Genomic DNA, 26,653 nt, shown 5'->3' with positions numbered 1-26,653 from the left:
TTAACTGACAGATCTCAGAGAGTGAAAATCAATGACTGTTTTTCAGATGTTGTTTCTGTGAGCACCGGATCTCCTCAGGGATGTATTTTGAGTCCTTTGCTTTTTACATTGTACACTCACGACTGTGTGTCTTCCTCTGACTCTAACTTGATAATCAAATATGCTGATGACACCACCATCATCGGTCTCATCAGTGATAATGATGATTCCTCTTATAGAGCAGAGATCCACAATGTGGTTCAGTGGAGTAAAGCTAGCAACCTCCAGCTCAACGCATCAAAAACATGTGAACTGGTCTTTGACTTTAGCCGGAACAGTTCTCACACACCTGTCATTATTGATAACTCCCAGGTGCAGATTGTAGAGGAGTGCACGTTTCTCGGTTTAACTCTCTCTAAAGACCTGAAATGGGTCAAAAACACTAACCGGGTTGTTAAAAAAGCTCGTCAGCGTCTCTACTTTCTACGTAAACTTAGAGAATTTACCACTAACTCTAAGATTCTGCTTAATTTTTATCACCATTGAAAGTGTACTTGTTGGCTCTGTGACTGTGTGGTTTGGTAACACCACAGACAAAGAGAGGAGAGCTCTAAACAAGGTGCTCCGCTCTGCAATGAGGACTGTGGGCTGTGAGCTTCCTGTTCTGGAAGTTCTTTATAAATCCAGACTTTTAAACCGAGCACTTGGAATAATCAATGACTCTTCTGGCCGTCCTGGAAAAGCCTTGTTCCAGCTTCTTCCTTCTGGCAGAAGAGATCGTTCGCTGAGATGCAGGACATCTCGAGATGCCAGCAGCTTCTTTCCACAAGCTGTTATCAGCCTAAACAGAGCACTTTAATGAATGATCTTGCACTTTATTGAATCTGTTTCAGTTGATCGATTTCACAGTGTCAATTGTTTACTGTTCTCTTTGTTTTATTTCTGTACTTTTATCCTGTTTTATTTATGTACTTTTTAATTAATGTTATTTTATGGCTGTACCTGTCTTGTGCACACTGGGGACTTTTACACATGTATTCCAATGTGGTTTTACTGCAAATGGCAAATCTGATGAATCTGAATCTTTATAGTTTAATTTTGTAGTGCATATCTGATTGTTTGGTCTGTTATTTATATACTTGTTTTCTTTTCAGGGCCTCCACACATGTGCCATAAGAGCATGAGAAAAATAGTTTTCACACAGATATGACGTAAGACGAATGGACGATTTTGTAAATACAGGAAAAGAGGTCCTAATTACACTAGGTAGCTCTCAGAATCATCCTGTAATTATCAGATACAGACGTAATTACAAAATGGCCCCTTCAATTTTCTCTGCCTGTGAACTCAGTGCTTTTAATGGAATTAAGTATGAAGTGACATGACAGGACACACTCATGTACACTCCTCAGGAAATACCTGGACTGTATTGTCTTTATACTCTTCTCTCATGACATCTGCGGATTTATTCTGTTGAGAAAAAGTAGCTGAAATGAATGAAGGTGAATAAAAATAAATATAAAGACTGCAGTTAACAGTAACAGTAACTTTGCACTGACCATATGACTTCAGCTCTGAGTCCATTAAAACAACAGCGGCGCCCAGAGCCACTGAAAACGCAACTTTGTGAGAACACACGGTGGAACTTTTTGAAAATTTCCTGACCTCACTTTCAAGAAATGCTTGGACATTTTAAAGTTTTGTCACGCCCTATTGTGATCAGCAGGTGAAAACATTTTCTTAAAGGTCTTTATGTCTGGCTCTGCTCCGAGCCATCCGGACCTTGACGATCGTCAGCATCGCTCTGGGGGTTTTCGGTGTTCTGATCTCCATATTAGCACTCGAGTGCTTGAAAAAGTGAAACGTGAAGGACAACATCAAGGCCTCAATGTGTCTGAAGGCTGGGATCTTGTTTCTATTCGCAGGCATGTGAATGCGTTGTCGTGAGCTGTGATTCTGTTCTTTTCTGACTTTTTGTCAGGTGCTTGTGGCGTGCTGACTTGATGAAAGTTCTGGCTTTGCAACATGTGCTGATGATGGATTCATGAACGTTGACGGACTAACGGGAGCTCCGACTCTGACGTAAGACAAACTGAAATTCAATCCAGAAAAAAGACGGGGAAGTTTTGACCTGTTTTTTTCTTCCTCATTCAGATAGTAGTCAGGTCCTGCCCTGTTAGCGGGGGTGGGCTGCTGCTGCTGCTGCTGGCTTGATAGCTGCAGACAAAAAGCAACGGTAATCTGTGACCTTCAAGTACATGTGTCAGGGTAATCTGTGTTAGGGAAATCTTGTCTTGCCTCATAAAGAATATATTTTGCAGGATGACCGTGTCAGCATTTTTGGAACATCCATCCTACGTTTGGTAACCTTCAATGCTGTCTAACTCCATAGTGAGACAAACTACTGGAACCATGCACACGTTGTACTGGGACTTTTTTTTAAATCGCTCTCAGTCTGATTCCTGTGTATTCTGACTCGCTGAGGTTTTTTTTACTAAAATAAAAAGTAGCATAATATGACTGTGTTCCTCCTCAGCGGTGGATAAAGATACCAGAAAGCAATTTGAGAAAACAATCAGTGTCCGTGGAAATGAGGGGGAAACTCAATTTTATCAAAACATCTCTGTTCCATCTCCGTGTGGACGGCAGGAACACTGCTACTGTGTTCGCACATCATGGCAGGTGTAAAGAATCCTTCTGCACATGCTCAGCTGATGGACAATAACAACAGTGTTTGCCTCCAGAGTGTCATGTCTTCCAGTGCCTTTTCTCCTGAGACTTCATACTTTCATAGTTGAGAGTCACTGCAATAAACAATCCACCTTCATCATGTACCCCCATCGTTAAAGTTTATACTTTATTGTTCTCTGCACACGTGTGTGACTGTGTGTGTGCTTTCATTACACAAACAACCAGCAGCACCTACTGGAAGGCCCAAAATGAAAACAACATCATTTTTCAGTGTTTCTGCCGTTTCTATGCAAGCAGGTATCGTTTTCAAAATGTTGCCATTTAAACACAAGCCTTTTCTGAAAGTAAAACAACAAAGACGAACCCTCTGAGCTCGTATGAAGGGTCTTGTTGTTTTGTTGATCGTTTATGTGTCACGTTAATCATGCAGACTTGCATCACTTCATCGATCAGATTGTCACCTGTTATTAATACTCGTTAAACTCTGACACAACATCAGCTTGTTACTTTTCCAGTGATGAATGTGATGAATGTGATGAATGTGATAAATGTGATTACCACACTGGATGAAGCTTCAGCCATAATTCACATTGTTGTTAGAATATTAGAATTATAAAAGAGCAAGGCTTCACTGTGAGGCTGTAATAATGTAATGATAATGTATAATGCATGCATAATTGTTTTGCTAGTTTTTTATATTTAAAGTATACCCAACATTTATGTATGTAAATATTTTAAGTTGCTGGTTTGAAACCAGTGACTGTTGCCTTCTATATAACAAAATTACACTGAATTTGTGATATTGGACAAAATCTGACGTGTAGAATCATGTCACGTTTTGTTCGGGTTAAACGAAATGACATTATTTTTCAGCATAAGACACTGATTCAACACAAACGACGATCAAATCGCATTCTATTGATTGTTGTGTTGTTATTTATCCTATTAGTGCTATCAGAGGAAAATGCAGTGGTCATCAGGTTATCCACAGTACTTACCTGTTATCTGCTGCCCTGCAGCTCCACACCAGAGACAGAACCACTGTGACGTTGTTTCGCACTAATTGAATAAAGTGACTGTTTTTCCACAGACGCTACACGTTTGACGTAAACCTCATTGATCAAACAGCCCCGTGCTCTGTCCAAACTGTTCCATAATAGTAAGTATTCCTCTCTAATGTCTATAGCTCAATGATTTGCATTACATAGGACATTATGCGATGTGAGCAATAGTTGTGACAAATTTGTCTTTTTTTTCCTTTAGCTTGCTCAACCCGTGAATATGTTCTAATCCTGGTGATTTTGTGGAATTACATATTTTGAAATATTTGATTGATTTGGATTTCACAAAGGGAGAAATGTATAGTTCATGTATTCCTTTGTTTTTTTGTTATTTTGTTTACTTTGTCAGTCCATTTTTCACCAAGAAAACAACCACATAGAGGTGGAAGGACTTGGAAATGTAAATTCTTTTGGGGATCAGTGTCAGTAAATGAGGCCAGTGGCCCAACGTTCTGAACATCACCCAGTCCTTAAAAACTCAAAACATCTGTTAATTGGTATTAGTGATTTAAAAAGTCACCTGAGGTTTGTAAGCCGGTCCCCATGGTTGGTACACGATCCTCTCTATGTCACTTAGTTTAACTTTGAATGTGTTCTTGTTGTTTCATATTCAATACAAGTTCAGTGTTGGTGTGGTTTCCCTTATTGCCAGAAGAAGAAAGAAAGAAACTCTACACTTCTACAAATCAGAAATCACGGTTTATTATCTTTAATTTGTAAAAACTATAAAAATAAATGTCCTGCATTAATGCCTGGTTTGGAGAGCCACTCTATTTGATTCACCAGACAAGGATCCAACAAGTAAATTCTCATCGGACTTCAACCTGTATGGAGTTTTTACACGAGCAAATAAATAAAAGTTTTCCTCTTTCGTTTCCAAAAAAGATCTCATAAGCAGAGGGAGGCCATCACATTTTACTTGAACTTCAACTCTTGGAAAAAAAAACTGCTCTTCCTATAATACGTAGCTGCGTTGATCATTAGTTGAACTCTTTCGCCATCTAGTGGCCAATATTTGCACCACCACGCTGTCAGTGAAGGGAGAGAATCACTGCTGCTGCTGCTCCTGGACTTTACACACGATTGCATGAATTTCTTTTGATGCGATTTCTTCGTCTCATCTTTGAACCACGTTCATGATATCCATCGATTCATCCATTCATCCATTCATCCATCCATCCATCCATCCATCCATCCATCCATCCATCCAGGACACACCCTGGTCAGCTCTCCAGTCTGTCACATGACAAACAGAGAGACAGATTCACTTGTCAATTTCCAACAAAAAATATTTGCAAGGTTTTAAGCAAAATGACAGTGAAGTATGAGTACATTAGAAAGATAGATAGATAGATAGATAGCTTTATTTGTCATGGTACCGGGGAGTACAACGGAAATTGGGGGGTGCTCCGGCAGAGCCACCATGCACCACAGGACACACAGACAAGACAAGACAGGTAAGAAAGACAGTGCAATACAGTGCAAGAATATAAAATTAGATAAAAATATAAAAATCTAGGTAGTTGGTTGTAGTTAATTATGACCCATTATGACAATTCAATGACATATATATTTTTCATAAAACCCACCAAGTTTAATTATATAAAGACGATTAAGACGATTAAGCATTAATTATGTTGCCTGGTGCAAGATACAAAAAAGAAACATGTGAAAAAAACATGTTCTCTCTATGTACCCAGTGTTCAAAATACTGCCAATCATTTTCCTTGTTTGTCATATTTTGACCCTTCCAATCTGTAGACACATCTGAGATCCCCTCTGCAACAATATCCTGTCACTTTTCAAGACACATTATTTCTGCATCCCTCAGCATTCAGGTTTTTACAAGTTCACCCTGTTTGTGTGCTAATGATTGGAAGTAACGGAGCTTTTACTGGAACAGTGCAACCGTCAGTGAATCAACCAGGAAATAAAGGTCAATGTTTCATAGTGATTTGAACCTTTGGCCTGCAGTTTGCGTGTTTGACACCCTGCAATGGAGGGTTGGTTCCATGAGGACAGAACAAAGGACGGAAGCAGAGGTAGAGGTATTTTTGTTGCCGTCGGCGTGAAAACGGTCCAATTTGACAGCAGCTGTTTTTGTTCTCAGTTCAGGAACCACAAACCCTGGAGGTAAGTAGTGAAACAATGGAGCTGGGCAGCGGTGGGAGGAGGCTCGGACATGCTGCATCAAGCTTAGCCACTCTAATCTCATCGCTGACAATGTACACAAATCTCAGTACATGAGGAGGAAGCAATGTTTGTATTGTTCAAAACTTAGACCGACTGAAACTTCTGCCTCAATTGAGGCTCCCATCTCAGATGAAATAGAACCGTGCAAACCATATTTTTATTTTGTTCGGTGGAAAATGGGTTTAAATGCAGATAGATTCAAAGTGATAATATAGTGTGAAATAGAATTAATTTAAATTAAACTGAATAGGATGTAAATGAGGGACTGGTGACCTGACCAGGGAGATCCACTCCAGCACTTCACACCCTGCACACTGGGAACACTGGATGGAGAATGGAATGTCATACAACAATGGGGTGTGATGGAAGACAATGCAACATAAGTATAATTGAACACAATGAAATACAGCAGCCTATTACAGTTGTTAGATGTTAGTTTAGTCCTGTTCTACACGTTCCAACATTCATTTCTGACTGAAAGACTAAATGCAAATATTTATACCTTATTAAATGATAAATTAAATATACCCCAAATGAGCAATATCAGTAATATTAGTGGACGAGTGCAGTGGCCATTTATCAAATGTGTTTTCACATTCATAAAAACAATTATAGGAACTTAAAAGAACAGCTCTGCCATGTCAGTAAATCTTTAGAAATCTATGACAGCTGGAGACACAATGAAGTAAGATGGAACAGTGGACTCGTGATTTGTCTTGAAAACAACTTAAAAAGTCTCCCACTGGTATCAATGACTGTATACATATTGCTGGATCACATTTCTAAAGAATGTCATGAGATACTTTTAACTTTCCAGCATCTCTCTTTTTGTTCTTTCTTAATTGCTCTGGGAGGGAAGAGGATTAGGGCCACATTAAAAATTTTGTTTTGTTTTGGGTTTTTTTTAAATTATTATTATGACCTTAAAATCAGAATTTTGACTTTATCCTCACAATTCCCACCATATCACATATTAAACTCACATTCATGATTGTGGACAGTGGGATGAAATCAGAGGCTCAGCAGAAAACCAACACACACCCTGAGAACAGGCATGGTGGAGATATTCTGGGTAATTTCTTTTCCTTTCAGAGCTCAAAATCTAACGTGTGTGAGTGTGTCTGTGTGAATAAATGTTTTGCAGTTCTATAGTGGTGCTCTAGAAGTTGGATAAGTGGATTTGGGATTGAAAGTTTGCACATTTAAATCCCACAGCAGACATTTCACTACTGGTGGTCATTGAGCAGGAGTCATTCTTGACCCCACATCAGCTGCCCGGAGTCCCTTGATGTGATCTAGAATGATATGAGTAAATGTTGAAAAAGGACTCTTCCTAAGGGGATTACCGTAATAAAGTATGATAGTTTTTGTTTTCTAGTTTGGGGTATTTTTATATAGAACTACTAAGCAATAACTAAGTACATATTGCAAACTCAGTTCTGCTTCCTAAACCAAATCGATTCACCTCAAGTTTAATATTTGATGTACAACATACTGTCTAATACCCATAAATACGCACTATAGAATGAGTTGAACTTTTTTGTTGATTTTTATTTTTTTTTTATTGTAATAGTTTGATTGTCATTGTTTATTCAGAATTCGGACTTTGTCCGAAACAAAAAAAAACAAAAAACATCAACTTAAAATTCGCACTATTCTCCTAATGAATACCTTTTTTGGGGTCTTTTTGCTCGAATCCTGTGATTTTTGACAAGGAACGTTGTGCCGCTTCACAGTGGTGCTGTACTGCGCACTGTCCAGCAGGGGGAGCCCCGGAGCTTTAACGCTGGTTTCCGGCCGTGCAGTGCGACCAGAGAAGAAGCGTTAAGTGCCGCAACAAGCCGCTTCAAAACTTCTTAGTTCGGATTATTTTTTTCTCAGTCTCTGTCTTTATGTGCCACTTCAGGCATTGAGCGTCCTTGGGTGGATATGCAGACTCGGCCTTGGGTGCTTTTGTGATGGTGACGCGCACGCCGTTTGTGTAATACGCCAGTTGGTGTTGTTTTGTTATGCTAACAACAACAACACGCTACACGTGCCATGCTCGACTTAATCCGGGTTGGATCGGGATTAGCTGTTGACAACAAGCTGTTCTCGCTGGTCCGGAGCCGTTAACAGGGGATCGTGGTGCAGACGGTGCCTCCTGGCCGAGGGGATGGGTCTGTGGAAGATCATGATGCCGCAGAAGATGCAGCTCCTGGCGCTTGTGGTGTTCGGGGCGGCCGTGATGCTGATCGAGAATCAGATCCAGAGACTGGACGAATCGAGAGCTAAGCTCGGTAAGAGACCATCCTGCACCCTTCTGGACGCAGCTGCTGTTAAACAGTCATTCTGAGAGGCACATGTGGTGGCGGTGGCCAGTATTTATGGAGAACTCCTGACACACCTGGTTGCAGTCAGTGGTTGGGCCTCTCGGGAGCTTCATGGTGAATCACGAGATCACCGAGTGTTAAAGCAGGCAGAGACTTCTGAAGCAGGGATTCCCCACCAACACCACACGAAGATGTGTGAACCCAGAAGGCTTACCCTCAGAGGAAAGGGACTCATAGCTACAGAATAGAACAATTAAACTGTATTTCACATATAGTGGGGGAGTCGCCTGAATTCTCCATGGTCAAAAATTGGGTCCCAACCACTGATCATACAGGGAAGGACCTCCACTCCAGTGGTCAGGGGAGCCTGAACCAGCCCTAACTGTAAGCTTTTTAAATAGAAAGGTCTTAAGCCTGACCTTTAAAGTAGAGACCGTATCAGCCTCCTTAACTGAAAGTGGATTTGGTTCCACATGAGAGGAGCCTGATAGCTGAAAACTCTGCCTCCCATTCTACCTTTAAATAAACCTCGGAACCTCCAGGAATCAGCACTCAGAGACCCAAGAGTTCTTCTGGGGTGGTTTTGATACTAACAGTTCTTTTAAGATACGATGGAGCCTGATGATTAACAGTTTTATGGGTTGAAAGAAGGATTTAAAATTCTGTTCCAGATTTAACAGGAAGCCAATGAAGACAAGCCAGTGTTGGCGTGACGTGATGTGTCCTGCTGGGGCCTGTCAGTGTTCTTGCTGCAGCATTTTGAACCAAATAATGATATGATTCATACATTCCAGTTCAGACATGTGCGTGTGATAAGATACTGAGTTAACTGACCAAACAGGGGGATCTTACAGTAATGCTTTAAATGGCAAAGAAAATAGCATCGAGCAAATATATTTGCTACTAGTTTATTTATTTGGCCAGGAGAAACACCTTGAAATTAAAAATTGCAAGAGTGCAAACCACTGCTCCACTGTGGTGCCTATTATGAACCACCACACACACATACAATGTACTTTCTCTTAAAATGACATAATTGTCATTTGACATACATTTTGTAAATTGTTCATTAAAAAAAAAATAGCTATCAAATTTGGTTCCCATTTCAAAACATTATTCTCAAACTTAACAAAAACAACATATGAAGACGATTTATGCCGTTCTCTTGTGAGTCCTCCTCAGATCTCCTGCTTTCTGCCCCACTCAGAGAGAACGATCCTCAAGCGTGAGGCGGCTGAGGCGGAGCGGCGTGTCGGTGAGGACCGGCCGCCGCTGGCCAGAGAAGACGACACGGTCATCGTTTACAACAGGGTGCCCAAGACGGCCAGCACATCCTTCGCCAACATCGCCTACGATCTGTGCAAGAAAAACCAGTTCCATGTCCTGCACATCAACATCTCCCGAAACAACCCCCTCCTCTCTCTGCAGGACCAGGTGAGCGACCAGGAGAAGAACGATTCCAACTCTCACATGAGCTCATTTCCATCATGGTGCTACTGATCCAACATGGAGGCAAATTCTGTTATTTCACAGAATGTTAGTCTATTATTAAAGTCTGTGGTCAGAAGTTAAAACCATGTACTGAAGGAAAGAAAACTACATGTATTTTTCTTTATTGGATCAGATTCTTGTCGGAATTGTTGCTGTATTTTACTGACAGTTGCCTCCATTCAGATGCTCCCGTCCCTGACATTATTTTACTGTGAAGTATTTGGGAAAAAACTGTAAATCCAAAGTTCTTGGAAGATTTTCGATTTCGATTGGAGTTTTGTCTTAGATTTCTCAAACCTAGGTTCAGCTTGATCATCCATTAAAAGGTGCAGCGCAGTTTGATGTGAAAGCATAAAACTTAAAACGCGTTCAGACTTGCTGTTTACACCCTGTTGGGACAGAGGCCAAGTGGTTTCTGTGTCTGACTCGTGAGTTCCATTCCTGGCCTTTCCACCGTGCTGCTCCAGTCGACTCAGCTGTCAATGAGCACCAGGATTTGCTAGGGACTAACCTGCCATGGACCAGTGTCCCATCCAGTTCTAAACGCTCACCCACTAACCCTACAGAAGCCGTCGTGGCTTAGAAAGGTTTTAGTTTTGTGCAGGGAATGGGACTGAATCTGGACAGACTTAAATGTTTGTTGAAATGTGCAACTGTGCGCCACAATCATGAGACCTAAAATATCCTGCTTGGATCCACAATGTTCACCTCTGCTTTTTCAACAACATCCATCTGGGAAACTTGCATTGGTCTTTAAAAGTCCTCAGTCACTGTTAGTGGGCTACTTTGCTTTCCATTTCAGTTGTGGTAAAGACATGTGAACTGACTCAGTCTTAAAGAAATGTCAATTAAAGTAAGAAGGGACGTTTCCATGCAGCCCAAACACCTAAATGCAGCTTCTCTTTTCCATATTAATCTTTTTTTGTTTTTTTTATCTTTAATTTCAGATACGCTTTGTGAAAAACGTCACCTCATGGAAAGAGAAGAAGCCCGGCTTCTACCATGGCCACATGGCTTATCTGGACTTCTCAAAGTAAGGCTCTTTATTTCCCTGGTCGTAGTAATATACACATTACTTGCAAATGGTAAGCATGTATTTATCTGGAACGTACGGTTCACATTATGTTCAGTGGATGATCAGAGAGAGTCCAGCTCTGCTCCAGTGGAAGAGGTGGAAGGTGATCACTTCCTGCTGTGGTTGCCAACCTGGATTTCACTTTAAAAGAAAATGCCCGGAACAACAGATTCCTGTAAAAAGCAGTTTATTTCCCTCTTTTGTTCAGGTATGGTGCGAAGGAAAAGCCGCTCTATATAAACGTGGTGCGGGATCCTCTGGAGCGTCTGGTGTCGTACTACTACTTCCTGCGTTCTGGTGACAACTACAGGCCAGGGCTCCGGCGCAGGAAACAAGGAGACAAGCAGGTGATGAGCAACAGCCCGTCCTTCTGAATCGCATTAGTCTTTGGTGTGGCCGTCCGGTTTGATGACATCAGGCGTCTCTGTTGTGTTTCAGACCTTCGATGAGTGCGTGTCTTTAGGAGGCTCCGACTGTAAACCTGAGAAGCTCTGGATGCAGGTCCCTTTCTTCTGTGGACATGTTTCAGAGTGCTGGTGAGAGAACTGGACGAACCAGGCTGCGGACCTCTCAGGGTTCACGGTCAATGAAATGAGGAACGCCAGTAACTACAGTCCTCAAACCCATAAAAGCTTTGTGTTCCTGTCCATCACCTATGAGCCATAATGTTTGGTTTTTTTTGTTGTTGTTTTGTTATCTTATTCTGAAGTTCCACTTTCCTTGAACCTTGGTAAAATCCAGCACTGGGTTCTTATCGCTTGACACCAGCTTCATATTTCCTATAGCTTATTTGAAATCTCTCATTTTCGATTGAAAATGAAAAACTGCTTTCCTTTTAGTTCGTTTACATGAAAACGGTGCTCGTCACGGTTTAAACTGGAAACACCCGGGTTCGGTCTCAGTGTAGACGGCAGAAGCGCTCCTACTGCACGCTACAGACATAATACATATTTAATCTGCACAAGTGTGAGTAGATGGACAATAACACGTTTTCTTCGTCGTGTCCAGATTCTCTGGGACTTAATAGTTTTACAGTTGACAGTCACCGTAATAACAATGCAGCTTAGTCGTCTGTCCATTCCAATGTCTGTTGACTCCCCATTGTTATTGTTTATAGCATTTTGTTTTCTGCACGCATGTGTGTGGTTTCATTACAAAATCAACAACAGCACCCACTAGTGGACCAACATGACATCGTTTTCAGCGTGTCCGCCGTTGCCGTGTGAACATGAAACTTTACTGAGACGAAAACAAAGCAACGGTGTGTTTTCACTCGAGACGTTGTCGTGTCAACGGGGTCTGAACTTCTTAAATGATTTCAGCAATTTAGCAGCTGTCGCTATTTATGAAAATACATTCAAACGGTTGACCAAGACTGGGTTGAATCAAACATTATGATCTATACTGGTTTTTACTTTTAACATTTTTTGGGGGGGGGGGTTCTTTTTCCAGGAACGTCGGCAGCCGGTGGGCGCTGGAACAGGCGAAAGCCAACCTGATGAACCGGTACCTGCTGGTGGGAGTGACCGAGGAGCTGGAGGACTTCATCATGATCCTGGAGGCAGCGCTGCCGCGGTTCTTCAAGGGAGCCACGCAACTCTATAGAACAGGTAGACACACATTGTGGAGATGCACCCAGACCACTTTCCTAAAGGATGAACATTTAGTTCTGAACAGTTAGTGCTGCTCGATTATGGGGGAAAAAAATAATAATCACAATTATTTCTTTGAAATTGGACCAGCATTTATTGAACATGTTTTTAAAAAAAGACTCTCCTGTTAAATATATGAAAATATCTTGTAATGTAGTAGTAAACAATAAACTGTTGTACTACACTTAATCTTTTGAAAACAAAAAAATAAATAAAATACAATAAGAGATAGATGTACTACAATAAATAAGTCCAACATAAATACTTTGATAAACTGGTCCAAAATAAAATAGTGGTGGTGTAGAGCCGATGAACGGGAGTTCATTTTGTGAAACTTTATTTTGTAGGGGGGGGTTTGCGGTCGGTAGTATTTTGGTGTAACAGCTGCGCTCTCATGTTGGGGAAAGAGAGAGAAAAGAGGAGTGACTGAGAAGTGTGGATTACTGGAGGATGAAGTTTGGAGTTCCTTGCCTCCGACTCCCGTTCATCGGCTCGACAACATCGTTCTTTTTCCTCAATTATATGAATTTTCAGAGCGTCTGGAGCCAAAACTGTAATCGCGATTAAAATGTGATTAATTGAGCAGCCCCATTATGAGTACTAACCTTTATTCCAAGTACCGATACAAGTACTTATTCAATGCCATAAAGCCCAATTCATACTCCATACACTGCACTATGCATTGCCATGAACCTGTAGAGGAGTACTCTATGCAGTATCGGATGCAGTACCGGTATGACTGCGTCCAGAATGTTCACCAGATGCAAGACTTCTACAGGAGATTTTATTTTCAATCCACATTCAGTTTCTGCTGCTTCCTCCTTCACAGCCTCAAAAGCTCGTCCGATATAAAGGTTTATTAAACGCACATACTTAACATTATTCAACCCTCATTGCGACTCAGCACTTTTTTTTCATGATTTACAAACACATCAGTTTCCAAGAAAGAGAAAATGAAATGCTTCTATAAAACTAAATTGACATGTTGGCTTATTTTTCCACATCTGAGATAAAATACAAATGTATTAAGTTAATTTGCAGCACAGGAGTTGTTACAAGCACATCTGACTGAACCGACCAAAGGTGGAACCAGATGTGCTCGTGATCAAATACAAACATCCACACCACTATGGGATTTGTTTGGAATAAGTCCAGAGACAAACAAACAAACAACAATACTATAAGACAGAGAAAGCACTGAGTGACCCTGGAGAAACTGTTGGAAATGCAGTTGTAGCGCGAAAGAAACAGTGGAAGAGGAAAAAGGTCCACTCATAATGAAATTGTTCCGTCTTTGGCCCCTCAACTAAAACGTGTTTGACAACCTGCTTTAAGGGGTGGAACTTTTTTTTATATCTTAAAAAAATTGTCAACTGCATTTATGTCACAAAAGTAATACGTTTAAGTGTTTACATCAAAAGTGAAAGCAGCAGGAGAAAACAATGGCGCAGTGTCGGGTTAAAGAGAAAGATGAATCGGGCCAAAAGGAAAAACCGTGTTACCAAGAGAGTTCCATAAAATATGGCTTCATTGGTGAATACATCTTTCCAATAGTCCACCAAAACCCGGCGAGACGGAGTGTAAAGCCAAAGAGTTTATCCTCAGTGGACAGGAACTCATCGTTACACAATAAAACAAAGAGTCTTTCACATGTTAGGAGTTTCCTTCCACTGTTTCTTCGTCGTTGTAATTGTACAGGATGTGGTGGAGTGATGTGGCGCCACTGAGCTTTATAATCATTCATATTTTGTTCCCTCAAGAAAAAGGTTGGGATCCAGTGGGTTAACGCATCCATACTACTGAGACATGATCAGAACCAGTGTGTAGGTCGTTGTGATTAAGTATTAATACGAACCGACACTCTTTCTTTCTGATGGATCCTGTCGTTTCTCAATATTTCAGACTCTTATATGTAGGGGTGTGCGATACAAACAGAAAGAATAAAACCTCAGGAATGTTTTTCTTGATAATGATAATCTGACAATGTCTTTTAAAATGTGATTTCTTTACAAAATAAGTGAAAAGGATTCTTGCTTACATACGTCTATGGATGGACACAAAGATTCAGAACAGCAGTTCTTGTTTGTTTTGTATAAAACACGTTCATGATAGAGACTCGCAGTTCAACTCCAAAGTAGAGACACTAAGTGAGTGAACATTGCGGTTCTTTCTCTTCTGAGCTCAGTTGTTGGTCATGCTCTTCACAGCCACTGTTTCCTGGTCCGTTCAAAACTCAACTATCTCCAGGCTCGTGAGGTCGAGCCACGTCTCGCCACTAAATCGTCCACTGAAGTCATTGTTGAGATTCCTGCAGGCGCTTGCCATGCCATACTCTCATCCCAGAGAGAGAGAGAGAGAGAGAGAGAGAGAGAGAGAGAGAGAGAGAGAGAGAGAGAGAGAGAGAGAGCAGGTTATCGCCATTGACTTAATCCTGCCAGCTGATTGGCTTGTGAGGCACCTCATGCACTTCTGCATTACCATCTGTGAATTTCTTTTTTGTGTCCCTTCAGGTAACAAGTCCCACCTGCGGAAGACCAATGAGAAGAGACCCCTCGCCAAAGAGACCGTAGCAAAGCTGCGACAGTCCGATGTCTGGAAAGTGGAAAATGAGTTTTATGAGTTTGCACTGGAATACTTTCATTTTGTGCGTGCACACGCTGTCAGGAAAAAAGATGGAGAAGTTTTCATCCTGGCCCAGAGCTTCTTCTACGAAAAGATTCACCCCAAAGTAAACTGAAGATGGCTGCATGGGGGGGGGGGGGGGGGGGTCGCAGAGGAATTGCAAGTCGACACTGGGAGAAGAAGACTGTAAGATTTATAGGAAACCTCTCACACAAACTCGCTGTTGGAATTTGTTTGGTTTTTTTTCTTCTTTTTTTTACCAGGGTCTTTTTTTATTCTTGAATTTATGCTGAAGGTGTTAAACATTTCATGTTTATTAAGTGCAAACACAGTGGACCATCAAAAAGAGTGATTTTACAAGGTAGAACTTGTATTCAAATAGAATTTTCCAGGGACATACTAAGTCCAGTTTGTGTAAGTTTTAATACTCCACACTAGATTTTAGATGTAACCGTACTTATTAGCATTTTGCAGATTAAAATGGTGCATTTGTACTTTGTGTAATGATATACAATCAACAATTTCTGGACCAAATGGCAGCAAATGTAAAGCATTTTAGTAACTTTTGTTTTATACCATTGAAAAGGTCTTCATTTCATGTGTTGAACACGTCACAAACATTTCTTATGAGAATGCTGTGAAGACAAACAACTGTTGTATTTGGGAGCGCAATTGAGAGGAGAAGACGAGTACTGATGAAGACATGGGTGACTACAGGGTTTGGGTTTTTTAAGCAGGCATATACTGATAGTGCCTTTACTCGGATGTATCAGGAAGCTCTTGTTTTCATTGTTACTTATTCAGTGTTCCCACCATCAGTTTCCTTCTAATTTGCCGTGTTCTTTTAGCCTTTCTGTTGTTTTGTTTTTTTCCACATGTACAATAAATCCCAAGACATGAAAACAGAACTGCAAATGTTTTGGCCTCTTTGTCGCTTTAGCTCTGTTGCTGTTTGCTTCTGTTCAGTCTGTGACTCTCTTCTATCCAGAAACAGTGTGTAACATGAGATCTGATGTGATGTGATTCCAGGTTTGGCCTCTCAGAGGTTCAGTGTGGTGCAATGTGCCGACTCCTCCATGGCTGGTGAGCGACACTACCTGGAGTCTGAGAAGCTCCACATCAGCCTGAATGACTTCATTAAAAAAATCATTCTTTTGAACTGAAGGAGATTCAGCTCGTTGTTTCTTATCGTCTTTATTTGTGCCACTTCATGTGTTGGTTCACTCAGAATTCAAGCTGAAACTTCCATCATGACAGTTTTCATTTTCAGCCCAGAGTAAAATGTTCATGTTGACGTAAAGCCCAACAACGTTCTAACAGTGGAGCTCGTCCAGCAACCGCTCATTGACTTTGGTTGTGCACCTAGAGACCCTGAGAGACACTGGTGACCTGCTGGGAAGGAACCTAACTGCAGAGGTGGAACAGCTGTATCAGCTCTACAAGCTTGATATCTCAGTTTGTTGGTCAGGCTCATGTCTCGTCGAGTCAAAGTGTCGAAAGTGTGTTTGTGTTCTGGGCTGTGGTGCAGCAGAGGTGCTGATTGTTACCGGGACAATATGACGCTGATATGGTCAGTATGACATTCAAAATCTAACGCAAATTATCATTTCATCAGAGTTGAGAGAGTCCAGCACTTTATTGTAAGAAAAAGTCGACATCGGTTCATAAGTCAGTGAATTGACCGATCTTGAAATCGGAGCTTCTTCAAGTTGGAGGTAACTCATCTCAAATGTGTTTAATAGTATATTCCAACACTGTGACTTGCCTGCAGTGAAGAATCATCGTGTCAGTACTTAGGACAGGCTCCAGACCTGTGATGAACCTTACACCAGGAAATACTTCCAAGAAGGTCACTTGGACTGACTGACCAGAGTTTTGGTGTCTGAAGTAACATTCATGGTCTCTCTTTGAACAGTGTTGGATCAGAGGCCATTGTCATTTCTATTCTCTGATCTACTGTCATCTACACATGGATGAAATTAAATCCTTCCTGCACAACGGTCTGTCCAGCTGATGAGGAATGCCAGCTGAACTTGGCTTTCTTTACATTTCAGGTGGGTTAATGGCTCCCTAAAATACATGCAGCTCCTCAGGTCAGAGTCTGTGGACCTTTATTGATAACGTGGAATATTAAGGGTTGAGTAGTTGTATAATAATATGTAGGAATGAGGATGTTGTGCCTCTGGCCTGCCTCTTTCTTTACATTGCAGTATTTAAGCACCCCCCCCCCCTGGATGTAATGACATCAGCCGATCTAAACTAGCAGGCCAGTGAGTAATGTGACATTCAGTTGTATGTCAGTCACAGAGTAAACGCTTTGGAGTTATTTTGTTGCCACATAGTGATGTAACAGAATCAGAACAAGCATCAACCGACCAGCACAGCAAACCTCTGATCCTGTGCTTTATGGAATGAAACTTATATGGATGTATGGTTAAACTCTCCAACTACCAAGAGACACTTCTTAAAGCTTCTCGTGCCTCAAATCCTCTTCCTGATGGAAATGGTTCCTATCTGGTCTGTGTGTGTGTGTGTGTGTGTGTGTGTGTGTGTGTGTGTGTGTGTGTGTGTGTGTGTGTGTGTGTGTGTGTGTGTGTGTGTGTGTGTGTGTGTGTGTGTGTGTGTGTGTGTGTGTGTGTGTGTGTGTGTGTGTGTGTGTGTGTGAAGCTCAAATTACTTCAGTTTCAAGTAAGATTTCAATGAGACAGTTTGTGAGTGAAATCACATCCTTTGTTTACATTTGACCACTTGCAACTCAGAATTCCAGAAATGTTACAGTCAATGAGCGAGGGACAAACGTTTAAATGTCCGTAGCGCAGGGGAGTCAAACTCATGGTATAGACCAGTGTTTTTAAATCTTTTTGAGCCAAGGCACACTTTTTTGTTTGGAAACATCTGGAGGCACACCACCACCCGGAAATGTTAAAATGTGAAACTCTGTAGCCTCTATTTACAATATAAAGTCATTCTCATCAATGCTTTATCAACAGGAATCAAATAAATACAGACAAAAGTATTTCCCAATTTCTTTTTTTATTTTTACTCCGTCAGTGTGAAACCTGGACCTGATGGATGAAGAGCTGAGATCCTGGTTCACATTCTTCCTTTTCAAAAACTTCTCCATCACTGTCACTGACACAGTACTTTGATACAAGATGGTAGCAGGAGGTGGAGATTAACCACACTGACTCTGTTAAGTTTCATTTCACCAGCAAAGTTCTGTGCTGCCCTCTAGTGGTGAAGAGTATTGTAGCATCACGGAGTTGGTCGCTGCAGGGCATGATGGGAGTTCAGGTTATGTGTTGCTGGAGGTTATCGAGGGTTATTGTTGGGGTTGTTGTGTGTGTTGATTTATGCTTGTGTTGTGTTTTTGTTCCTCGGTTCAGATAGTTAATTATTTCATCTAGTTTGGTTTGTTGGATGTTGGTGTGCAACCATGAGTGAGAAATGTGTTGTGTGGACTCTCATCCTGTTATGAAATTCTGGTTGGATGTGGTCAATTCAAAATAATAGTCTCTGGTGATCAACTGACAGAAAAGAATCTCCACTCAGAGCAATTCTGCCCTGGAACTTGCCACAGTAGTATTTCACATTTACTCTGCACACTACTCTCATAACTGATATTAGTTATGAGAAGTAAATGTTCTTTTAGAAAAAATGTATAATTGGATAATTTCCCATGGCACACCTGACTATGTCTCGTGTGGTGGTACAGTGGTTGAAAAACACTGGCTTAAGTCATGTTTATAGAAGCCGTGTTGGCTCAGTTTAACTACAGGGCTTGGAAACATTCAGAGCCACCAGTGAGAATCGAACAGACGTGCTATGTTGTGCTAGCAATGGAAGCTTTCATCAAAAACCTGACTTCTTCTGGACTAGTTTGAGTAAAAATTGGGTTTTACACCTTCGTCATTACACAAGAACGTGGTACGAAAGCAGGTTAAAGTGTTAAAAAAATAACTGAATTTCTCTGTTGGAGGCAAAAAACTTGTGTGGCCCGTACGGGGATCGAACCCATGACCTTGGGGTTATTAAAACAACGTTCTAACCAACTGAGCTAAAAGGTTGTTTTTCAGGTGTGGGGAAAAAAAGAGTTTTTCTTTTCTCTTTTCTTCACACAGGCATTGGTGGGTTGTTTATATTACGAGTTGTAGTTCATTATTTTGTCTAGTTTGGTTTGTTGGATGTTGGTGTGCAACCATGAGTGAGTAATGTGTTGTGTGGAGTCTCATCCTGTTATGAAGCTCCGGTTACGTGTGTTCAAGTCAAAGTAAGAGCCTCTGGTGTTCAGCTGGTAGAATAGAACTTCTACTCAGAGCAATTCTTCCGTGGCACTCGTCACAGCTGGAAGCGGATGTGTGACAGTGATGAGAAACCCGACTCCTTAAACGGACTCACGGGTTTTTGAGTCGTTCATCCAAGTGAATCAGTTGTCTGAGTCATTTGATTCAGTTGCCCATGCGCACTATTTCCACCCGCTCCTGGACCTGGAGGCTCAGCTTGAACCGCGACATGAACCACGGGGAGAATCATGTATTCATAGTAAAATGCTGAAACACTTCTGAGGAAAATAAACAATAAGTACACATTCGTTCTTAGTGGTCCGGGTCTCCTTAATCTAGATTATAAAGTAAAGTAAAGTAGAGCTTTATTCCTCCCCAGGGGGAAACACAACGTTGCAGCAGCTCACGGTAGAAGGTGCAGAATTATAAAATGAAAGAATTAAAAATATGTAAACATGTGTAAATCTAAACAGAAGCAAAAAAGAGCACAAGAAAATAGAATAAGTAAAAATAAAAAGAATAAACAATCCAGTAAAAAAAGAAATCCTCTGTCTAAATGACAGAAATGGTATACACATAGACTGATGTCAAGCCAGCCCTCACTTCGGAAAACAACGTCAAGCCAGCCCCCACTCAATTTAGCAGTGCGCATATACACTATGCATTACCGTAAGAGCAAACTCAAACCGATTTCAAAATAAAAGTGACGTTTCAATGAACAAAATATCGCCTTCATTCAGATAGTTAATGAAACACAAATTAATACTCTAACTAATAACAACAAAGAAAATAAATGACTTTATCATTGATACAAACTTATAAAATGACATTAATAAAACTATTGCCCACAGAAGCCAAAAAAGATGTATTTTTTATTATTACTGTTATTATAATACTATAGATAAGTATCAGCCAGATCTGATTTGAAATTTCAAAATAAGAGCCATTTGAAATACCATATCTGAGAAACATTCATGCCAAATTTGAAGTGATATTACATTGAATTTCCATGTTATCATTGAGCCATTCCAAGCCAGACTGATAGTAGGACATCTCTAGATGCCACACACCAAGTATCAGACCGATCTGATGTGGATTTCCAAAATAAGAGCCATTTGAAATACCCTATCAGAGCACCTATCACACTATTTTGAAGTGATATTAAATGGAATTTCCACGTTATCATTCAACCATTCCAAGTCAGACTTATAGTAGGACACCCCAGGATGACACACACCAAGTATCAGCCAGATCTGATGTGGAATTTCAAAATAAGAGCCCTTTGAAATACCAGATCTGAGCACCTATCACACCAAATTCGAAGTGATATTAAATGGAATTTCCACGTTATCATTTAACCATTCCAATTCAGACTGATAGAAGGACACCCCAGGATGCCACTCACCAGGTATCAGCCAGATCTGATGTGGAATTTCAAAATAAGAGCCTTCTGCAGTTGCTCATCTGAGCACCTATCACACCAACTTTGAAGTGATATTAAATGGGTTAGGGTTAGTGGGTTATATTATGTTTTAAGTAGGAGGACCACGACTGTGTGCCTTCGAACAACGGCTTTATTTAACTAAACTACTTTTCCCAGCATCCATCAGGAGCGCGGGCTTTTTACAAACAGCAAAGACAGGTACACGTCACTGTTGTGACACACCCACATAAACACCGGTCACGGTGGTATGTAACATTTACTCCCCCCCATTTAAACATCAGAACAATGGTCGCAAACCAAGACCCCAAATATACAAAAATAACATTCAGGCCCGAACGGCCAGCTTAACTAAGTAAACCGGGTAGACTGCCGATTTACTAGTATAGCCCTGTGGGTTATTCTGCCACATGACAGGCTATACACTGTGATAATGTCTCAAAAGTCAGTAACGTAGTCATTGAGGTACAAGGGCCTCTGGTGGGCCCGAAGTGGGCGGGGCCTGTTCTGCAGGGGTTCAGCCTGCACATGTGGTTGAGGGGGTTGTCTCGCCGGAGTCTCCACCCATATGTCTGGAGGGTCCCAGACCCCATTGGTGTGATGATAATCAGCCGCAGCTTGCTGGGCCGACACAGAAGGTTGCCTCACCCGTCGGAGGCGACTGACGTGCCAGCGTGAGCCATCGGTCACACGGAAGGTGGCCGGCCCCAGTTGTGCTGTGATCTGCGTTGGTGCAGACCAGAAAGAGAGCAGCTGGTGAGAAGGAGTGGGACGCCGGACTCGGACCCAGTCCGATACAGCGAGGGCAGGTGGTTTCACACGGTGTTTCCTGTCAAACCGCTGCTTCATGGTACGTTGTTGTTGTGCCACTCGGTCGCCTGGTGAGGGTGTTGCTACTGGAGTGTCTCTCACTGGAGGGCGTAGGCGGTCCAAAGGAAGTTGTAGTTCCCGCCCTAGCATCAGCAGGGCTGGAGAGCTGCCAGTGGTAGTGTGGGGTGTGGCTCTGTAGTGCAGTAAGGTGCTCTGCAGTGATGTGGAGAATGACAGGCCGTCTGCCATGTGTGCTCTGAGCCCATTCTTCAGGGTCTGATTGAACCTTTCCACACCTCCATTGGCCTGAGGGTGGTAAAGGGCAGTTTTGATGTGCTTAATCCCTCTCTCTTCTGCAAAAGCTGCGAAGTCGGCTGAGATGAACTGGGGCCCATTATCTGTGGTAATGGCGTCAGGGACACCCCAGCGGGCGAACAAGGAGGAGAGAAAGTTAATGATCACTGCAGTGGTGACAGACCCGGCAGGAAGTACCTCTGGCCATTTAGAGTGAAGGTCGTAGGCCACCAGGCGGAAGCGCTGATGCTGTGGAGTGCCATGAAGTTCACCACATATGTCCACCTGTATGTGGGTCCATGGTGCCTGAGGCCATGGCACGGGCTGTAAGGGTGGAGGCGGGGGAGGGCCGGTTTTACCACTGGTGAGACAGGCTGCACAGTCTTTGACCAGATCTTCAATGTCTCTGTCGATACCTGGCCACCAGACCAGTCCCCTGCAGCGTTGTTTGACTTTTACAATGCCGAGATGGCCGTCATGGACCATGGTCAGGACTCGTTCTCTCAGAGCGCTTGGGACCACCGTACACAGCCCTCTCGCCACACAGACGTCATTCCAGCAGGAGAGGTCACTTCTGACCCGGTGAAAGGGTGCTAGATCTTCAGGAACCCTGGCAGGCCAGCCGTTACGGATGAAAGTGCAGAGCTGGGTGAGAACAGGGTCTTGTGCAGAAGCTGCCTGAAGTTCTTTCAGGGAAACAGCTGCCTCGAGGGGTGCGTGCAGCAAGAGGATCAGTTCTGGTTCTGAGGAGTCCTGGTTGGTGTCAGGTGCAGAAGTGGATGTGGCTCTGGAGAGGAGGTCTGCTACAACATTCTCCCTGCCTGGGGTAAACTGTGTGGAGAAGTTGTATGCTTGTAGCCTCTCAGACCATCGATAGAGGCGCAGCGGTTTGTGGCCAGATCCGCTTGTGACCAGGAGGGCTGTGAGGGCCTGGTGATCGGTCCGTAAGGTGAAATGTCGCCCGTACAGGTACATGTGCCACCGCTCACATGCCCAGACACAGGCCAGTGCCTCTCTTTCCCCTACAGAGTACTTCTGCTCAGTTGGAGTTAGCGCCCTTGAAGCGAACGCCACCGGACGCTCAGTCCCTTTGTGGATTTGAGACAGGACTGCGCCGACTGCAGTGTTGGAGGCATCGCAGGTCACAAATGTGGGGCTCTCGAGATCAAAGTGAGCAAGTACAGGTGGGGAGGTGAGTTGGGATTTGAGCCGGCTGACTGCAGCAGAGCATGCAGTAGACCAGGCCCAGGGTGCATCCTGCTTCAGAAGGGCGCGTAGCGGTGCAGTGGTGTCAGAGTACTGGGGAAGGAAGCGCAATTAATATGCAGTCATCCCAAGAAACGATGATAGCTGCGCCGGGCAGGATGGTTCGGGCAGGCGCAGGATGGCGTCGACATTTGAATACAGCGGGCTCAGGCCTTCAGCGGTCAGACGAAACCCCACAAACTCAATAACAGGAGCTGCAAAGATGCACTTCTCCCCATTCAGTGTGAGGTTGTGACCGGCGAGCACATCCAACACCCTGGAGAGGCGGTCGTCATGCAGGGCTGATGTTGCTCCGTGTACCACAATGTCGTCCAGCTACACAACCACCCCGGGAATGCCTGCAAAGATGGTGGCCATGATCTTCTGAAAACAGCTGGGAGCGGAGCTGAGTCCAAAGGGCATCCGGGTGTACCGAAAGACCCCCATATGGGTCACAAAGGCAGTGAGGTTGCGGCTGTCAGGGTGTAGGGGAACCTGCAGGTAGCCCTGGCGAAGGTCGAGTTTTGAGAAAACTGTCGAGCCATAAAACTGCACAGAGAGCTCCTCCACTGTGGGTAGTGGGTATCTGTCTGGGACCACCGCTTTGTTAACCTGTCTGAGGTCGGCACAGGGGCGGAGGCCGCCTGTCTTCTTCTTTGCTACAACCAGATTGGAGATCCAGGGCGAGGCGTCTACTCTTTCGATGATGCCAGCCTCCATCAATTTCTGCAACTCAGCAGTGACATCATCGCACAGGGTGAGGGGTAGCCTACGCAGAGGTTGGATGACTGTTTTCACAGTTGGGTCGATGAGCGGCTGGTGGTTGAAGGCAGTGAGGCAGCCCAGCCCAGTGAAAAGCGATGGCCAACGCTGCTGCCATGGCGTGGTCACTGTCAGGATGGTGGCACCGAGGTTATCAGAGATGGAGAAACCCAGGGCGCAGAACAAGTCGAATCCCAGGAGGTTGGCGCCACGCTGTGACACCTGGAACGTGAACGCTGGGAGGACTCTGGAGCCATAACGGACAGAAAAGGTAGCCGTGCCGATCATTCTAATTTTAGTGTGTCCATAGCGTGAATGGGTGAATGACTGATATGTGAAGCGCTTTGGGACTGCACTCAGTGTGGTTAGAAGGCGCTATATAAATCTAGACCATTTACCATTTACCATTTACCATAGCCGTACAGCTCTTCTGCTCCTGTTTTAATAGTCTGTCTGGGAAAGAGCTGCCGGACTGTGGACTCACTGAGAAGGGACCTGGAGGCAGCAGTGTCCAGTAGTAGTGGTAAACACACATCATCCAGCTCCACCGTGCACCAGGTGAAGGGCTTGTTGTTGGCGCCCACTGAGTGAATGGTGGTTGGGCTTGATGGGCGGGATGAGCGGCGCTGGGTTCTTGTAGTAGAAGGTGCAGAGCGGCACACTTTAGCAAAGTGATTGAGCTTACCGCACCGCTGACATCTCTGTCCCGTGGCTGGACAGACCTGTGCTCGTGTGGTGTGGGAAAACGAGCCACAGTTTCCACATGGCCGGCGTGGTGAGGTATCCTGGTGTCCCGCGACGTTAACCTCGAACTCGTTGTGAGGATAAGTGGGGCCGGGATCCTGAGCTGCTAGGGCCACGGTCTGTGCCAGCGGAGCAGAATAGGAAGGGGCGTTTGTAGCCGCTAGCCGCGATGTCAGCTGAGCAGCCGACTGGAGCTGAAAAGCCATGTCCACTGCCTGAGACAGAGTCGTATCATCCGGTGCCATAAGCAGTCTCTCACGTAATTTGTGATCCGCTATGTGTTCGGCTAGCTGATCCCGAATAAACTCGTCTTCCAAGGCTCCAAATTTGCAGACACTGGCCAAACAGCGGAGGTCCATGACGTATTGGTGTACGGGCTCACCGGGTCGCTGTCGGCGCTGTCTGAAGAAGATCCGGCGGACAATGACGCTCTGTGGAGCAGCGAAATGTCCAGCCAGTAAGGCGACACAGTCCTGATACTTGTCCACGGGTCCAAGCGTGCGGAAAATACGCTGTCCCTCGTTTCCCAGGTTGTGAATGAGCAGAGCCGTTAGCCTAGCGTCGCTAGCATCAGCTAACCCGGCGGCGGCGATAAAAGTTTGAAAAGACTCAAACCAGCGGGGCCACGGGATCGGCGGCTCGCCCGGCAAAGCGAGGAATGCAGAAAGTGGTGAAAGTGGAAAAAACTCCATCCTCGTCACCAATATTATGTTTTAAGTAGGAGGACCACGACTGTGTGCCTTCGAACAACGGCTTTATTTAACTAAACTACTTTTCCCAGCATCCATCAGGAGCGCGGGCTTTTTACAAACAGCAAAGACAGGTACACGTCACTGTTGTGACACACCCACATAAACACGGTCACGGTGGTATGTAACAGGTTAGGGTTAGAGTTACAGCTGCTTTTCTCACAGGGCGACTAAAGTGAGTAATGGAGTTAGACGAGCTGCAGAACTGAGACACATATTTTCCTCTCTGCAGCTGGAGGCTGTAGCAAGAATGACTCAGTGAACGAGTTAATGAACGTGAAAACTCGTGAGTCACCGTTCAGTAATTCGTAACTCGTGGGTATTGAACGATTCGTTCAAATTGGATCATCACTACTGTGAGAGTAAATGTTTTCTTAGAGAAAATGTGAAATTGGATAGTTTCCCACAGCACACGTGACTGTATCTCGAGGAACACCTGTGTGCCGCGGCACAGTGGTTGAAAAACACTGAACTAGTAGGTAGCATGCTGTTCTATGAGGAACTGAAAAAAAAATGGGGTGGGGGAAATCTAATAATCAGTGATTTATATAACTGATCAACGCTCTATAAGTTCACTTTATGAATTCTCCATGTTTGGGTTACTTAAGCATTAAGACGGTCAGCTATAATCGCCAGCCTTTCTCTCCTTTCGAACAGCGCTGGTGTTTCATTTCTTCATACTGCTGCAGAAGCAGCAGTTGCTCGGCAGGTGTAAATGAAGCTGCACGTCCGTGATCCATGTTTCCATCAGTGATTCTGTGATCGAATTCATGGGTCTTCTTGAGGACACCGTGAGCTTGCACTCATCTCAAACATCCACACCAGGCTTGATTAAACCTCGTCTCTTTATCCTGCATCGGCAAAGGTGCAACCAAATTATCCAAGATTGCGCCGACCAGACTTAACCTGGCCGCGCATTCTCCTTTTTCCTGGATTGATTTATCCGACTTTTGTGCAATACCCCCCTGGTAACTCAGCTGAGCCGTGATGTGTGACTCGTGGAGAACTGTGCACCTGTATCAACTTCACATTGATGCAGATGCACAAATGTGTTTTTCACCAGACTTACTGCAACAATTGCAAGAAAAATATGCCGTTTTTTTTCAAATCTGTGACTTAAACTTGTATTTGTGCACCTGTAATTAAGGATTTGTGAATATGTAAGTGTGGAGTTGTATTTGTAGTGAGTAAGTACACAACTCACAGTACACAACGACAAATCCCACTTTTACAAGTGCTCAAACCTTTT

The 26,653-nt window shown here is 43.5% G+C and overlaps 1 protein-coding gene across 1 annotated transcript; it reads left to right on the top strand.

Moving 5' to 3' along the window:
- The first annotated feature begins 7,771 nt into the window (after window positions 1–7,771).
- Window positions 7,772–16,165, top strand: hs2st1b (heparan sulfate 2-O-sulfotransferase 1b). Its single transcript, XM_080506658.1, has 7 exons — window positions 7,772–8,203; window positions 9,444–9,670; window positions 10,675–10,760; window positions 11,011–11,149; window positions 11,241–11,338; window positions 12,255–12,412; window positions 14,965–16,165. Exons 1-7 carry the CDS (start codon window positions 8,080–8,082, stop codon window positions 15,189–15,191), a joined length of 1,059 nt encoding a protein of 352 aa, XP_080362784.1. The 5' UTR covers window positions 7,772–8,079; the 3' UTR covers window positions 15,192–16,165.
- The last annotated feature ends 10,488 nt before the right edge of the window (window positions 16,166–26,653 follow it).

This window comes from Blennius ocellaris, assembly GCF_963422515.1.
Source record: "Blennius ocellaris genome assembly, chromosome: 12".
NCBI lineage: Eukaryota > Metazoa > Chordata > Actinopteri > Blenniiformes > Blenniidae > Blennius > Blennius ocellaris.
This window is presented reverse-complemented; position numbering and strand designations above follow the sequence as displayed.

Bases quoted from the DNA above. Each gene is read 5' to 3' on its own strand.
- hs2st1b (XM_080506658.1), top strand. From the start codon at position 8,080: ATGGGTCTGTGGAAGATCATGATGCCGCAGAAGATGCAGCTCCTGGCG. The intron at 11,150-11,240 runs GTGATGAGCAAC...GTTGTGTTTCAG, and splicing joins GGAAACAAGGAGACAAGCAG to ACCTTCGATGAGTGCGTGTC. The intron at 12,413-14,964 runs GTAGACACACAT...GTGTCCCTTCAG, and splicing joins CACGCAACTCTATAGAACAG to GTAACAAGTCCCACCTGCGG.